The sequence below is a fragment of the Polypterus senegalus genome, chromosome 4 (assembly GCF_016835505.1).
Source record: "Polypterus senegalus isolate Bchr_013 chromosome 4, ASM1683550v1, whole genome shotgun sequence".
NCBI lineage: Eukaryota > Metazoa > Chordata > Cladistia > Polypteriformes > Polypteridae > Polypterus > Polypterus senegalus.
In genome coordinates this window covers 98936725-98954412 of record NC_053157.1, presented here as the reverse complement: position 1 = coordinate 98954412, position 17688 = coordinate 98936725, and the positions used below count along the sequence as shown (strand labels likewise).

Here is a 17688-nt window from a genome sequence, read left to right as displayed (position 1 = left end):
CTATATTGAACCATTAATCAAATATCGCAGCACGCACATTAATCTCGGAGGATACTCAAAGTGTCTTACTGTCACATGTAGATAGTAAACAGAGACTCTGACGTTTTATTCTGACTTTTATCATACTGCTGATGCTGTTAGTTAGGGTCAGATCGAGGGGATGGGTGTGGGAGGGAGCGAGAGCATGAACGTGACTAAGAGAATAAAACTGAAAAAAAGCTAACTTTTACAAGTACCATAAATTTACACCCAATCTGACACTGTTTGTTTTCAAATAATATTGCATTAGTGCTACAATCTTTTCTAATGGGTACTATTCAAGTCATACAATGATTTCTTCAAAATGTCACATATTTGTTAGAGATGTACGATATATCGGGAACTGTATTGTTATCAATTTACCACAAATTTAATTACCCATCTGAAGAACCACCATAATGAATTATAAACAGAATTTCTAGCAGCTAATGCTACCAAAAAGAAAGTTAAATCAGACGCTGCCAGGCTCACTAGTGGTAGCTTAATTCAGCAAAGCCTTCAAAACGTAAAGACGTTTTCTCAAGACAGCGCCAGAGCTAAAGGCATAACTACTAAAATAATGGAAATTATCACACTCGTTGACCAGCCTTTTTCCCTAGTTGAGGATGAAGAATTTTGTCAGTTACTACATCATTTAGAACCTTGCTACATTCTTCCAAGCCGGCGACAGTTTGCAGATGTATCACATTATATGATATGATGTGATCCACAAGCTTTTAAGAAACAATGCCACCAGCATTAGCTTCACTACAGATACAGTGGGTACGGAAAGTATTCAGACCCCCTTCAATTTTTCACTCTTTGTTATATTGCAGCCATTTGCTAAAATCATTTACATTATTTTTTTCTCATTAATGTACACACAGCACCTCATATTGACAGACAAAAAAAAATAATTTTTGAAATTGTTGCAGATTTATAAAAAAGAAAAACTGAAATATTGCATGGTCCTAAGTATTCAGACCCTTTGCTGTGACACTCATATATTTAACTCAGGTGCTTTCCATTTCTTCTGAGCATCCTTGAGATCACCTTCATTTGAGTCCAGCTGTGTTTGATAATACTGATTGGACTTGATTTGGAAAGCCACACACTTGTCTATATAAGACCTTCCAGCTCACAATGCATGTCAGAGCAAATGAGAATCATGAGGTCAAAGGAATTGCCTGAAGAGCTCAGAGACAGAATTGTGGCAAGGCACAGATCTGGCCAAGGTTACAAAAAAAATTCTGCTGCACTTAAGGTTCCCAAGAGCACAGTGGCCTCCATAATCCTTAAATGGAAGACGTTTGGGACGACCAGAACCCTTCCTAGAGCTGGCCGTCCGGCCAAACTGAGCTACCGGGGGAGAAGAGCCTTGGTGAGAGAGGTAAAGAAGAACCCAAAGATCATTTTGGCTGAGCTCCAGAGATGCAGTCAGGAGATGGGAGAAAGTTGTAGAAAGTCAACCATCACTGCAGCCCTCCACCAGTCAGGGCTTTATGGCAGGGTGGCCTGTCGGAAGCCTCTTCTCAGTGCAAGACACATGACAGCCCACATGGAGTTTGCTAAAAGACACCTGAAGGACTCTGAGATGGTGAGAAATAAGATTCTCTGGTCTGATGAGACCAAGATAGAACATTTTGGCCTTAATTCTAAGCGGTATGTGTGGAGACAACCAGGCACTGCTCATCACTTGTCCAATACAGTCCTCACAGTGAAGCATGGCAGTGGCAGTATCATGCTGTGGGGGTGTTTTTATCAGCTGCAAGGACAGGACGACTGGTTGCAATTGAGGGAAAAACTAATGCGGCCGAGTACAGGGATATCCTGGACAAAAACCTTCTCCAGAGTGCTAAGGACCTCAGAATGGGCCGAAGGTTTACCTTCCAACAAGACAATGACCCTAAGCACAAAGCTAAAATAACTAAGGAGTGGCTTCACAACAACTCTGTGACTGTTCTTGAATGGCCCAGCCAGAGCCCTGACCTAAAAATGGCTGTCCACCAACGTTTACCATCCAACCTGACAGAACTGGAGAGGATCTGCAAGGAGGAATGGAAGAGGGTCCCCAAATCCAGGTGTGAAAAACTTGTTGCATCTTTCCCAAGAAGACTCATGGCTGTATTAGCTAAAAAGGGTGCTTCTACTAAATACTCAGCAAAGCGTCTGAATACTTAGGACCATGTGATATTTCAGTTTTTCTTTTTTAATAAATCTGCAACAATTTCAAAAATTATTTTTTTTGTCTGTCAATATGGGGTGCTGTGTGTACATTAATGAGGGAAAAAATTAATTTTAATGATTTTAGCAAATGGCTGCAATATAACAAAGAGTGAAAAATTGAAGGAGGTCTAAATACTTTCCGTACCCACTGTATGTGGAGCTCAGAGGTCAGCCCCATGAGCATTTTGAGTCTAACGGCAAACTGGACTGACGACAATTTTGAGTCAAAAAGAGTGGTGTTGCATGCTAAAGAGTTCTCCGGTTCTCATTCTGTGACTTTTATCGCACAAGCTTTCGATTCCATGTTAGCTAAGTGGAACATTTCAAAAAGTAATGTGCATGTTGTGCTTCATGACAACGCTTGCACCATGGCAAAAGCTATGGAAGAAAGCAGCATTCAAATTTAAGATGCATGGCTCACACTTTGCAGCTTGCTGTAAATGAAGGCTTTTTGAGCCAGAGAAGCATCTCTGACTGTGTTGCCATTGAGAGGCAAATAGTTACTCATTTTAAGCACTAACAGCTCGCTATTTCATGGCTGAGAGAAATACAAACAGACCTTGGTACCCCAACAAGAATGCTTCAGCAGGACATCCCTACTCTTTGGAACAGAACTTATTTTATGCTGAAAAGTCTTGTTGATCAGAAGCACATTCTTGCTGTGTATAGTGCTGAATAAAAGCTTTCTGCCTCTCTCACAGTGCATCCGTGGGGACTTGTGGAAAACATGATTACTCTACTCAAACTATTCAAGCAACTTACTAAAGACATAAGCACGTATTCATCTACAATTGCAGACGTGATTCCAACTGTTGAAGCACTTACACGTCTGCTTAAAAAAAGTGTGGCAAGACAGATTTCAGAGTTCAGACAGCAAAAACCACATTTTTAAAGACAGTCACAAAACATTTCAGTAGTGCATTCTCCGAGCCACTATACTATCTATCTACTGTCCTTGATCCATGGCACAAAGATCAATTTTTTGACCAAGATACCAAAAAACAAGCGCAAGAAGCACTTCAGAAACAACTGGTTGAGATGTCAGCTGGTGAAGGAGATGGTGAAAGCAACAGCGAACCACAAGAGAAAAAGATTTGCACTCGGAGAGATGTTGCTGCTTCATTGCTGGATATGTATACAGAAATTCTTGAAGAAAATTCGTATGTGGCTGCAAAACCACATTCGACTGACACCGAGGTAAAATAACGATAATAAAATTAACAATAATCATACTAATTAGGTTGACCATACATCCCAAATGGAAATTAAGAAAACACTTACGGATTTAATTTTTTTTTTTTTTTAAACCACAAACCATACACTGCAGCATCCAAATATCCACTCAGTATCATAATGGATTTACCGGAAACTCACAGTCAGCACTGCGAGGCAGCTTGCTGGGACTATGTATAACTTAAGAGTGCAAGGCAAACTGCTCTACAAACATAAGCTGAGAAGAAAGGGAACACGTGAACAGCATCACCTTGCTTTTTTTGTCAGGTTTTTACAATTTATGCTTGCCACATAGGCTACAAAACTGTCATTGCATCGCTGCAGTTTGTGGGTTTTTCCATTATAGATAGTCGAGTTGCTATGGAAAAGTGAAGGAAGTTAATTTAGTGGGCACTTAGCAAAAAGGAGGAACATGTTCACCTGCATGGTAGAATGCAACTTCAAGTTTTGTGCATTGTGAAAGATGTGTCTCCTGTGTCTAAACTGCAAAAGATTTTAAGACAAGAGTTATTCCAGTTTCAATGTAAGCATTACTTTAGGACGAAATCACCCTGAAATACACAGCAGTCTCTCAACATTTCAAGGCATACCGGTGTTACAAAGTATTTCATTTTGGAACAGCTTGTGCTGCATCTCTTAAAAGTGCATCCGCATTACACTTTATACAGAATGCCCTTTATATGACCCAAATCATTATACATCAAGCTTCAACATCACAAGTTTTTATTAATGGCAGTGGTTGATACAGGTGGTTTTCCTGTTTTTCTTTACCACAAATCTGGTCAACCTAATAATATTTATTATTTGTTTATTATAATGTAGGTAAACATTTATAAACTTTTTTATTCAGCTAAATACAGTGCATCCAGAAAGTATTCACAGCGCATCACTTTTTCCACATTTTGTTATGTTACAGCCTTATTCCAAAATGGATTAAATTAATTTTTTTCCTCAGAATTCTACACACAACAATCCATAATGACAACATGAAAGAAGTTTACTTAAGGTTTTTGCAAATTTATTAAAAATAAAAAAATTGATAAAGCACATGTACATAAGTATTCACAGCCTTTGCCATGAAGCTCAAAACTGAGCTCAGGTGCATCCTGTTTCCCCTGATCATCCTGGAGATGTTTCTGCAGCTTAATTGGAGTCCACCTGTGGTAAATTCAGTTGATTGGACATGATTTGGAAAGGCACACACCTGTCTATATAAGGTCCCACAGTTGACAGGTCATGTCAGAGCACAAACCAAGCATAAAGTCAAAGGAATTGTCTGTAGACCTCCGAGACAGGATTGCCTCGAGGCACAAATGTGGGGAAGAAAAAAAATTCTGCTGCTTTGAAGATACCAATGAGCACATTGGCCTCCATCATTCGTAAGTGGAAGAAGTTCGAAACCACCAGGACTCTTCCTAGTGCTGGCCAGCCATCTAAACTGAGTGATCGGGGGAGAAGGGCCTTAGTCAGGGAGGTGACCAAGAACCCGATGGTCACTCTGTCAGAGCTCCTCTGTGGAGAGAGGAGAACCTTCCAGAAGGACAACCATCTCTGCAGCAATCTACCAATCAGGCCTGTATGGTAGAGTGGCCAGACGGAAGCCACACCTTAGTAAAAGGCACATGGCAGCCCGCCTGGAGTTTGCCAAAAGGCACCTGAAGGACTCTCAGACCATGAGAAACAAAATTCTCTGGTCTGATGAGACAAAGATTGAACTCTTTGGTGTGAATACCAGGCGTCACGTTTGGAGGAAACCAGGCACCGCTCATCACCAGGCCAATACCATCCCTACAGTGAAGCATGGTGGTGGCAGCACCATGCTGTGGGGATGTTTTTCAGCAGCAGGAACTGGGAGACTAGTCATGATAAAGGGAAAGATGACTGCAGCAATGTACAGAGACATCCTGGATGAAAACCTGCTCCAGAGCGCTCTTGAACTCAGACTGGGGCGACGGTTCATCTTTCAGCAGGACAACGACCCTAAGAACACAGCCAAGAAATCAAAGGAGTGGCTTCAGGACAACTCTGTGAATGTCCTTGAGTGGCCCAGCCAGAGCCCAGACTTGAATCCGATTGAACATCTCTGGAGAGATGTTTAAATGGCTGTGCACCGACGCTTCCCATCCAACCTGATGGAGCTTGAGAGGTGCTGCAAAGAGGAATGGGCGAAACTGGCCAAGGATAGGTGTGCCAAGCTTGTGGCATCATATTCAAAAAGACTTGAGGCTATAATTGCTGCCAAAGGTGCATCAACAAAGTATTGAGCAAAAGCTGTGAATACTTATGTACATGTGATTTCCCAGTTTTTTTATTTTTAATAAATTTGCAAAAACCTCAAGTAAACTTTTTTCACATTGTCATTATGAGGTGTTGTGTGTAGAATTGTGAGGAAAAAAATGAATTTAATCCATTTTGGAATAAGGCTATAACATAACAAAATGTGGAAAAACTGATGCGCTGTGAATACTCTCCGGATGCTCCAGAAATAACTGCGCCCTCCAGTATTGGAAAAGCAATGCAGCCCGTTTTCCAACTTTGGCAAAGGCAGCGATCAAGTGGCACCTTGTACCAGTGTAGACAGTGAACTCTTTTTTCAGCTGTGTCAAATATAATAAACTAGCCAACCCGCGGCGTAGCATACGCCGCATAATCAGGCCGCTTTTTAAATGATTTTTAAGCACAGAGGAAAAAATAAACATTTGAAAAATCCGTAATTTAATAAATCACCAAGAAAAGTAACATTGCAACAATGCACGCTACGAACCAACATACAATTCTCCATGAATGAAAATCGGAGGAGCGCCGTCGCGCTTTCACCTTCCAAAGCGAAGGACAGGGTTGAACGGTGCTTGTTCGGTACGCACTGCCTGCTTATGTGCCCGTCCAAACTCCCTACCTGAGTCGCTTTCGTCTGTGTACAGTCCACACGCACCTGTGAGTCACGTTGGCTGTTAATTTTCCAAACACCGCCTCAGTCGGTTTCCACGTTGATTTTTCATTGTTCTTTGCGATTCCAGCTGCTTTTTTTTATATATAATCCACCAAGTCACCCGACCATGGGGGGCTTTACAAAGGGCAGGGACGTAATCAGTGCGGCGTATGACACGCCGCGCACTCGGGAATTTCGTTCGTGGGAAACAATTGGAAGCCACGGTCTCCATCACGAATGGGGTTCAACGGCTTACCCACGCCTCCCCACGCGGGTAGACACACGTTGATCCATTCAGTGTAGCGTGTGTGCAGTACCGGACATACAAGTGCATCATAGACCTGTTAATGCTCAATCTCACGTGGCGCCACTTGTCCCTCTAAGAATTTGGACGCCGACCGCTGTTGGGTCGTGTAACTATTTAGCAGGTGGGAGTCTCGTTCGTTTTCGGAAATAACCAGCCAAATCGCTCCACCAACTAAGAACTGCCATGCACCAATCCTGTCCATGTCCGGGCCGGGTGAGGTTTCCTGTGTTGAGTCAAATGAAGTGAAAGGCTCCACAGCTGGTGGTGCCCTTCCATCAATTCCTTTAAGTTTCAGCTTTGTAACCATACTCCCCCCTGAACCCAAAGACTTTGGTTACCCGGTTGGCTGCCCTGTTGCGGGGGCCTGCATTGGTGAAGCAGGTGAGCATTGTGTTTTAACCTCAGTTGTAAAGGAACGTTTTAAGGATCCCATGGATTACCCCTTGCGAACAGTTTTACACGCCGCATATGGCGAATCACTTCCGCGAGAAACATGCCTCTATTAACAGTCAACGTGGGTCGGAGCTGCATGTGACCTCTACGACAGACGAATATAAATGACGCCGCTTTTTCTGTGTCATCGCGTCCGAGTTGGTGGCCGTGGCTATGTGAGTTGTTGTCGTATCCAATGGTCTTGGAGTTGGTGGGAGTGGCTCCATCCTGCGTGCTCCATAGGTGTCTCACTTGTCGGCGGCTTAGTGAATCCACTCCCCTTCCGGTGTGCTTTCCATGGTTGTCTTGCCTTAGTGAATTATATTTATAGATGAAAAGAGAAACAGGCTTACTGGTGAAAAGACAGAAATGCTTCTTTTTGTTAAAAAAAACCTACCATTTGTACTTTTAAAGAAGCCAACTTAAGCACAGGGTTACAGGCCTCATTATACCCTTTATGTTAGTTTATTTTATAGTAATATATGCCTGATTATAGCAGAAAGAATATGCATTCATTTTTTTGTTAATATACCCAATGCCATGTTATGTAATGGCATGGTGTCTTGATGTGCTTAAGTTACTCAGAATGTGTATGTTAATCAGAGTTTTGTGTATGACCTGCAGTATTTTTTCTATACAGATGAGCCATATCTTGCTCTTTTTCCCCCGTATAAATTACTGGCTGCTTATATAGCAAGTTAATAAAAAGTTAATCTCTGTTTCACATGCTACTGTTGTTTCTTTGATAATGCATAATATATTTTCAGCATACCTAAAACATTCATACCTGAAGTAAATAAAAAAAAATATATATCGACCATTGGTTATCGGTATTGGCAAAGATGGACAAAAACATATCGGTTATCGGTATTGCCCAGAATTTCCATATCGGTGCATCACTAATATTTATCTCTTTCTTTTTCACCAGTGCTGCACAGACATCATGGATCAGAAGGCGTGAGCTTATTCAGTGTGATCAGGAGCACGCAGGTGGCTGGTTGCTATGTGCCATAACATACTTGACTTGGCTGCGATGAATGAACGTGTACTGTGCAAGGCATGCACGGGGTCCATTAAGAAAAGTAGAGTGTTCTTTGCTCACCTTGCAGAAGAACTTCACTGTTGCTTCTTACAAGAAATGCGATGGAAAAAAAAGATGCAAAATCGACAAGCTTCTGTTCCAAGACTGCCGCTCTCCTGAGCAAACTCAGTAAGTGTCAGGGTGTTACTTCAATGTAATTGGAACCACAGCATACAGAGACATACATACATTGCAACAGGTACACATGTTGTAAATGTAGGAAGGACGGTCCTTGAGTGTGTGGGAACTGTTAACATTTGAATTTGATGATTGCATATAACGTGGAACTGACCTCTCTGTACTATTCTTTCCTCTGCATGTCCTAGAGTACAAAAGAAACACCACCATGCACCAAAAGGTGGAAATTGGGCAAGGTTGGGGGGGGAAAGAAAAAAAAAAGAACACAGTCACTGATTACAACAGCAAGAAAGTATGCAAATGAATATGAATAACATGAATAATGTTGCATTAGTGCCACAATGTTTTTCGAAATGTACTATACAGGTCATAAAAGGAATTATTCCAAATATCTCTGTCTGTGCGGCTTTGACATCAAGGACCATAAGGTGCACACTAATTCAGAGTGAGCAGGTACACTCAATAAAACTAATAAAAAAAATTCAAGTGGCAATGAGATACCAAGAAGGCAGATTCACCAGTGTTTGTGTATCAGCTTTTATCCCTCCAGATTAGAGAATTTCCAGTTCCATTGTTTTAAAACACCACTCACATCCACAGTTATTCCCAGTTTCAAATAAAAACTAATAACGTCAGATCTGGGGTAGTGGTAGGAGGGGTTGTATCGTGATCGTGATTGAGAGAATAAAAGTGAAAAAAAATCCCCGCTAACTTTTACAAGTACTATAAATTTACACCGGCTGCTACAGATGCAAATGAAATGTATTTTAATATTAACAATAAGAGCAGCTCACTACTCAAAACAGTAAATTTGGGAGGCAGCCAGAATTGATCCGGTGACTTCTTGATTACAAGTCAGCAATTCTTATGTCTACGCCACGGAAGCTGACGCATTACACGAGCACCTTTTGTGAAAGTGTTTATTTGATGTTTGGACTTCAGGCTTCACACATTATACAGTTCATGTTTACATTTTGTCAATTATTACTAAAACATGAAAAATATTTCTGTTTTAATGATGTGTTTACATAGATTGTTGTAGACACGAAACACACATGAAATGTATGTATTCCAGCACTTCAATCCAAGATAAACACTGAGTAATGCGAACATTCTTTGTGAATTGAACTGCGGCGGTTGGTGAGAGGATGGGATAGCAGGCTGTTTGTGTTAATCGACACATTTACAAGACAAAAGACGCTGATGGAGAGGTGCGAAGGGAGTTAAGGTGGGCCGGAATTATGAGCTTTTTCGTAGGCCTTGGTAATTCTAGTGTTAAACAAAAATCTTTCTTTAGAAACACATTTTTTCATTGAAAACATAGGTTTAATTAAGCCATCCCAGGTGAAGACAACCATAATGAACTTCTTTCTATAGTTTAATAGGTAGAAGAAGTCTTTCAAAGGGTACTTGGACCAATCTCCAAAGCAAAATGTTCCTATTTCTTTGAACACATTAAAGCTTGTGCTTATGGACTGTTGTGATGTGAAATTTTGCATACAAGTGGATAAATATTTTGTATGTCTTGATTTGTAATTTAGGCAAAGCAATCTAATTTTAGTGTTACATTAGTGAGACGCATTCATGTTTACAACCCCCAGGACTGAGTCTCTTTGAATTTTAAGACAGGATTTGGGGGGGAAGTGCCTGAAACAAGTTTTGTAAATGTTTCTCTGAAGTCTCTCATCCCCAACACAAAGCCAGACTGCCTAACTGCCAAGCTGCACCTTAACATATGGTTTTGGGGGATGGCAGGTGTTACGATGTTCTTTGCCCCATTGGTCTGAAGCATGGCTGTTTGGAATTGGCTTGTATCAAAAGCCTTTACATACTATGGTGCCCTATTGGCTGTATGGGTTGGAGAGAAAACCTATAAATTTGCTTGCTTTCTCTCACACTGTCTCTCTTACTAACCTCTAATGATGATGAAGTATCTCTCTTATTAACAACTGATGAAGACCATCACACCATGAACTAACAAGAAGAACACAATGAAGAGCACAGCTCGGCAGCCATATTGAAAAGACATGTGGCTGAAAGCTGACTACAAATGATGCCTTAACTAGAGACTTTAAGTAACAAACAAGTCTGTGTGCCACCTGAACTACACATCACCATTTAATCAGGTTGTATGGTTGCCAAAATTCAAATGTACTTTGTATATTGTTATTATTTATGAATATTACCAATAATACATTGTTTAAATTTTAACTTAACTGCTGCTTGTCTTTTACTATACCTAATTGCCTGAGGTTATAGATGTAGAAGGGAATGTGGGGAGAAGTTATATACTATAATATCTTATAAACAGGGGTAAGTCTGTGGGATTTAAGGCGTTCTGCCAGAGGCTAAATATTAATAATACAAAAGGGGAAAGTAGAGCAATATATTACTCTACCAAGACAAAACATGGACTAACTTCTTCAATTCAGTCCACAGGTTTTCAATTTGGATTCAAATCTGAATTTATTTTTGTGTTCTCAGAAAGATTTGTGTTGATTTTGATGTGTGTTTCGGTTTATTATCTTGTTGAAAGGTTCATTCACGGCCAAGTTTCAATCTACTGGCAGAAGCACCCAGATTTCGGGTTAACACTTCCAGGTATGAAATTGAATTCTTACTTTCATTAATCTTCACAAATGCCACTGGACCATTTGCAGCAAAACAACCCTAAAGCATTAATGATGCACCAGCATATTTCAGAGTAAGTATGAGGTGCTTTTCTTTGCATGCCTTCCCTTTCTGCATCTAAAATGACAATGGCTTATATTACCAAAATATTTCATTTTCGGTTTATCTGATCACAACTCATGACTCCATTAATAGTTTCACTGATGCTTGGTAAATGTCAGACAATGCATTTTTTGGCTTAAAAAGGGCTTATTTTGTGGAGCATTTCCAAAAATCTTCTGGACATGAAGGTAGTACTGGGCAATATATCGAATACTAGATTCAATATAATATTTAAGAAAAATCAAAATGCAAAAAGAAATTTTGTGAAGTTCAACTTTTTTTTTTTCTCCACGTCTTTTTCTGAACATTAAACAATATATGCCAACTTTCCAGCGCTCTTTCCTGGTGCGTGTTCGTTGGCCATGTTGCGTTAATTATAATAATGTGTATTCAATGAATAGCACATTTTACATTCAGATTTATAAATACATTATACTATGTGATCTTAGCATCTGTTAGGATTATTGGAGGAATTCAAATTTGCAATCATATTATTCTGAGAGCAGAGGTTAGTACTAGGATAATAAAACATCAATAAATAAAAATCCGTGTGCCAAATATGGAGTTGTTACTTCAGTGTTTATTGAGTTTGAAACTGAAAGTACAGTTTCAATGGTTAGTCGAAATGCCTCCATTTCCACCAAAATAATTCAGCTTTCCTTAGCATTTAAAGAGCTCCTTACAGATTCTTCCTTGGTGCTAGTGTGTAAACTTCCTGTCTATAGTGGAGAAACAGAAAGATTCAAGTTCAAGTTGCCTGACTGCAGATATAGTACTTAGTATGCTTGTGGAAGTTATAATATAAATACCCTTTACTCATCATGAAGATGGTTAAAGACAAGTACAGCGCGTATACAAATACATGACTCGGAACCATTAAAAATGATGAAGATCATAAAACATAGAGCATGTATAATATACAAATTAAAAAAAAAATTACCATTGTCAAGATAATAGTTTGTGCCATATTATTCAGAATAAGACACAGTGACGAACAGTGCTACTTTCATAGCTTCCAAGTCCTTTATGTAAATCCAAGGCCATTCATTGTCATTTTGGAATTTGTACATTTCACCTATGGGTGCACAGCAGTTTCTCTGAGTACACTGTTTTTTTGTCCCCAATTACCCAGTCATACATGTTAGTATAGTTATGGTCTCTAAACTGGCCAACATAATTTAATGCAAAATTGTAAAATTTAAACTTACATTTAACATAACATTAAGTTATTAACTGAATTTTAAAACAGTGCACAATTAATTTGTAAATAACTCTAACGAGAGTCAGTGTTGGTGCTTGTCCTGTAACAATGCACTAGTGCTTCCAACAAACCCTCTACTAAGGAATTATTCATAGTTACACTATACAGAACAGTGAACAGTATCACGCATTTTAAATTATGGACTTTTCTTTTAAAGAATGTCAAAGAAACTTGCCTTGAAACAGAGATCCTTGCACCATGTTCACATACTGCAATGCATGTTTAAAGAAGACCAGCATTGTTGAATAAACCACTTGGTTCCTGTATTTCAAATGAGCTTCATTTTCAAAGTTGTTGATATACCTGCAGAGATCTTTCATTCGAGATAAAATATCTGCAAACCCTCTAAAATAGAAAATATATACAGTGCATGGTTAAGCTTAACCAAACAAATAATCAAGAAAGAGATTTAATATGTGTCAACAGAAATAAAGCCTTAACTGACACTTTTTTTTCTTTTAACAAAAGTTTCATTCAGTTTAATTATGCAACTTTGCCTTCTCAAGACAGATGAAGCACTTTTTATTTTATTTAGAGTAATCTTGATAAAACTTAATAATAATAACAATAATCGTAATAATATTAATAATATATAAAAATGAATAAAACTTAATAGTCATTCTAATCATTATTTATTACTGTTAAGTACACAAAACTAGGTTGAAGTGGTATGGACACGTGATGAGAGAAAATGATTATGTGGACAAAACAGTTGGAGGCCAAAGTGAGGTGGATGGATAAAGTAAAAGAAGATATGAAGGAAAAGGGCTTGACTGGTAAAGAGATGCAGGACCGAGCTGTTTGGTGAAGGCTGATCAATCACATCGACCCCATATATAAGTGAGAAAAGATGAAGAGGTAGAAGAAATTCTTTTAAACAAATGTTCAAACCTGTCAAGGTGCTGACAGTTTTAATTCAAATAATTTTGTTGCTTATTTCTTCCGTTTAAGTGGAATTTGTTTATAGTAAGTTACAATAATGGATTATTTCAATTAATTATACATTATTATTACTCTTTTGAATACAGTGTTTTCAGTCCTTCAAATTAGTGCTGTGCAGTATATTACCTTAACCAGTATACCTTTATTGGTTTCACACAATGATAAGGAATTTTAGTTTTAACGGTATTTAATGATAGTTTACAACCTTAATACTTATGCATGAATCATAACTATATTAATAAAATGTGTTTCAGCTGCTTGATCCAGAAATAACACAGCTGCATTAAGGTAGATAAGCTAGGTCTTTAAATAAATAAATGAATAAATAAATAACAATTTGACTTTGCTGCCTATGCTCAATGCAAATTCAATGGCTTACAACATGCTGTCACTGCCTGGTGTACGTGTGCACTTGTGAAACGAAAACATTACCTCTGTTTCAATTAACACTAGTATCCCTGAAGCCTACGAAAAAACTCATAATCCCGGGCCACCTTAAATTCTTTTGTACCTCTCCATTAGTGTCTTTTGTTTTGCAAATGTGTCGATAAGCACAAGCAGCAAGCAGACTGCTATCCCGTCCCCCACCACCACAGCTCAAGTCGGGAGTAAAAGTTCTCCCAGCTCAAGTCTGTTTATCTGGGTGTGCGGTACCTGGTGTTGTATAGGGTAAATCTCTCTATTATAAAAGGAAATCCTGGGACGAGACTTTCTCTGAGATAATTTCAACGCCCGCGAAACAATACTTTTTGCTAAGAGATTTTGACAAGTCCTGGCCTCCTTTCAAACATTTACAACCATGCACATGGTCCAATTACTTTTCATTTGTGTGAATGCTTGTGTCAGACACAGTTCCTGCGCTCTCAGCTCCAAGTGGGGTTGGAAATAAAAGACAAAGAGTAGAAGCCAAAGTAGAATGTCATAAAGAGGTTCAAAAACATTGGCGCGATACACATGCAGAGCAGGTTAGAGGTAATGAAAGTACTAAATTTGGAAAGTCTCAAAACTATACTATTTTTGTAAAAATTGATCTATTTATATGGAATGCTGTGTGATTACAATAAAATCAATAAAATTAAAAAAAAGAAAGAAATATATAAAAACATGTATATACAGAACAACTACAAGTTTTTAAACCTCAAGTTCTGAGTGCTTTGCCAGCCCCAGTTCACATCAATTTCTTATAATCCAAATACAGTAGTCTAATTTGAAAGTCCCTAAAGTCTTACTGTCTGTCATGCTACTTGGTAGTTTATTCCACGTGTCTATGGTTCTCTGTGTAAAGAAAAACTTCCTAATGTTTGTGCGAAATTTACCCTTAACAAGTTTCCAACTGTGTCCCCTAATTCTTGATGAACTCATTCTAAAATAATAATCTTAATCCTTTGTACTAATTCCCTTCATAATTTTAAACAATTCAATCATGTCATCTCTTAATCATCTTTTGCTTAAGCTGAAAAAGGCTCAGCTCTTTCAATCTTTCTTCATAATTCATCTCCTCTAGCCCTGGAATGAGTCTAGTCACTCTTTTCTGGATCTTTTCCAGCACTATGTCCTTTCTGTAGCCTGGAGACCAAAACTGCACGCAGTACTCCAGATGAGGCCTCAACAGAGCATTATAAAGCTTGAGCATAACCTCCTTGAACTTGTACTTCACACATCATGCTATATAACCTAACATACGGTTAACCTTCTTAATGGCTTCTGAAAACTGTCTGGAAGTTAATAGTGTAGAGTTCACTATGATTCCAAAATCCTTCTCATAAGATGTACTCTTGATTTTCACATCTCCCATTGTGTATTCAAACCTAACAATTTTACTTCCTATGTGTAATACCTTACATTTTCAGACATTAAATTTAATCTGCTATAAATCTGCCCGAGCCTATATGCTCTCCAAGTCCTATAATGACTTAACAGACTGCAAATTATCTGTATATCCACCTATATTGGTATCATCTGCAAATTTAACCAGCTTGATACTATAATCATTTCTATAACAACATATATTTGCATAGTACATTTTTATACAAATCATGTAGCTCAAAGTGCTTTACAAGATGTCAAAGAAATTATTACAAGCAAAAGAAAAACAACTTGAAAATAATGAATAAACAGCATATAACAATAAATAGTGCACACTTACATAACAAAAAAATACAATCAAGACAAGAATAACACTTAAATATAGAACTGGCCTTTTAAGTCACTGAATGCAAGTCCAATTATAAGGTCATGTGGCTGGTTGGGAGAAACTCCAGTTAAGGTGAAAGAAAAAAAAAAATCTGTAGGGGTTCCAGGGAAAAGTACCACCCAGCCCCCACTGGGCATTCTACCTAATATAAATGTTCTTAATTAGTTTATTAAGAACATTTTTATTTATTTTATTTTTTAGACTTGACCTTAAAGGAATCGAAGCAATGAGTCTTGGGCAAGTTGGGGTTATCTGCTTTCATTGTAGTTTAAAATATAATAACAGTTTTGATTGCTAAGACTAAGTAATTCCCAGTTTCTTTATCTCTTTGCCAGTCAAGGTGGCACATGGTCTACTTTAAACTGGATTTCTTGTCAAAAACAATGGATCTTGTTTCAAAAGTGTTCAAAGCAAATTGAAATGAAATTGTAGTAATTTGCCCATTGAGGGATCTCTGAAGAAAGGAAATAATAAATTGCAATACACAACATAACTGAATTTCAATAACTAACATATTGTAAAGCACAAAAAAATCTAAAAATTATCATATCATGTCCCAGTTATCATGATAAAATTGTATCATGGTGTCTGGTAATTTCCTCCCCTAATAATCAATGTGTATCTACATTATTCTTTGTGTTTATGAATAATTATATACCAAAAAGTAAAAAAAAACAACCTACACACCTTTTGCCTTTGTCCATTTGCCACTCACAGCGAGCTCCAACAATAATCAGAATCTCTAGTAATCTTTCCCAGGGATCCAAAATTTGAGAGGACTTCTCTGTTAACCCTTCTATAATGTATTTTTGAGAGCTCCGTTTATTGGGGGATTTAAGATTACCTGAATCCTGAGGACCTGCAGTCAAAAAAACAGATATTACATAAAAGAAAAATGCTTCTGTCTTAGAAAGGGTTTCTTAAATCTTTTGTAGGGGTGCAAATAAAAGATAACCTTTCCTGTATGAGCAGATTGGTGGCTCTGAGGCTAGAGGTCTGCAACGGTAATCAGAAAATTGACAGTTCAAATCCTGTAAACTTCAGAAATGACTATAATCCATTGGGCCTTTGAGCAAAGACCTTAACCTGCAATTGCTTCATACTGGGTATGACGTTTTTTCTGCATTCAGCCCTGTAAGCAGGTCCTCCAAATTACAGGGAGAACTTGGGGGTTGCCGGCAGGATTGGCAGTCCAGCCACCATTAAAAAAACCTCATGCTACTCCAGTGTGGTGCGGAGGTGTCACCCGCTGCATTCAGGTCCCAATCCAGGTGGTTCGGTGTTTGGTGGATGTAACAATGTACTCTCTGTGCTTGCACCCAACCTTTCTCTTTCCTTATGAAAATATATTGTATATTGTGAAAAACATAGGAAAAAATTAATGAAACAGATAGTTGCTAGAAAATTTTAAGATAGGCAGGTTGGATGGAAAACATAATTCCAAAGAGAATGCAAGTAGTTATTTAAGCTATCCAAGCTAATAGCTGTTACTTAGTATAGGGATCAAAAGAATGAAAATGCTTTAACAAGGCTTAACATGACAGTCAAGATTTAAATTTGAATATGTCACTTGTCTGAGGTATATGATGACTAGTGAATCCATTCCCAGAAATTTGGGAATCCCAGGCGCCCTGGGATGACACAGTGCACGGGCATCTCATATGTGAATGGTTTTAGAATGACCAACACTTATGTTTAATAAAACTACTGCAATATGTTGATACCAATAAGAGACTAACCTTATCTACAAGCAGTTCATGCTGTCATATAAGTACATGTACTGTATCTAGTTAGTTGCGGCAATAAGAGCGTAGAAAGCACAATGTGTCCAGTGTGCAGTCGTTTAGGCGAGAGCGCACATTCGTGCAGAGTAAGCCAGCTGCTGAGAAAGCACGCTCCTCCACTGAAGTAGGAGGCACAGTCATCAGATACTGATACACTTGTTCTAAACAACGCCCGCGCTTGCCGTTGCTCTGAAACACTGCCATTTCAGCTTTTACTGATGCATCCAGTTTCTTGTCATCATTTTGTGATGGCAAGTTTCATGGTACAGATAATGCGGATGCAACAGACTGACGCATTGCAATTTCAAGTTGCTGTTCAAAGCTGTTGTCTGACAGACATCAGTCAATGAAGTCTGCCCCATCCCGGCATTCGTGAGCTGCAGAATGCAGACTCCTCCCACTGCACTGTG

General features: G+C 38.6%; 1 protein-coding gene across 6 annotated transcripts in view; it reads right to left on the bottom strand.

Moving 5' to 3' along the window:
- Positions 1-17688, bottom strand: part of ints10 (integrator complex subunit 10) — a 266775-nt gene that overhangs the window by 146480 nt on the left and 102607 nt on the right. For all 6 annotated transcript variants that reach the window (XM_039751082.1, XM_039751083.1, XM_039751084.1 and 3 more), the window contains 2 exons: positions 16182-16353; positions 12534-12703 (listed from right to left, as the gene is read on the bottom strand). In XM_039751082.1, the coding sequence (XP_039607016.1) occupies positions 12534-12703; positions 16182-16353 (342 nt within the window). The remainder of the gene's footprint in view (positions 1-12533; positions 12704-16181; positions 16354-17688) is intronic.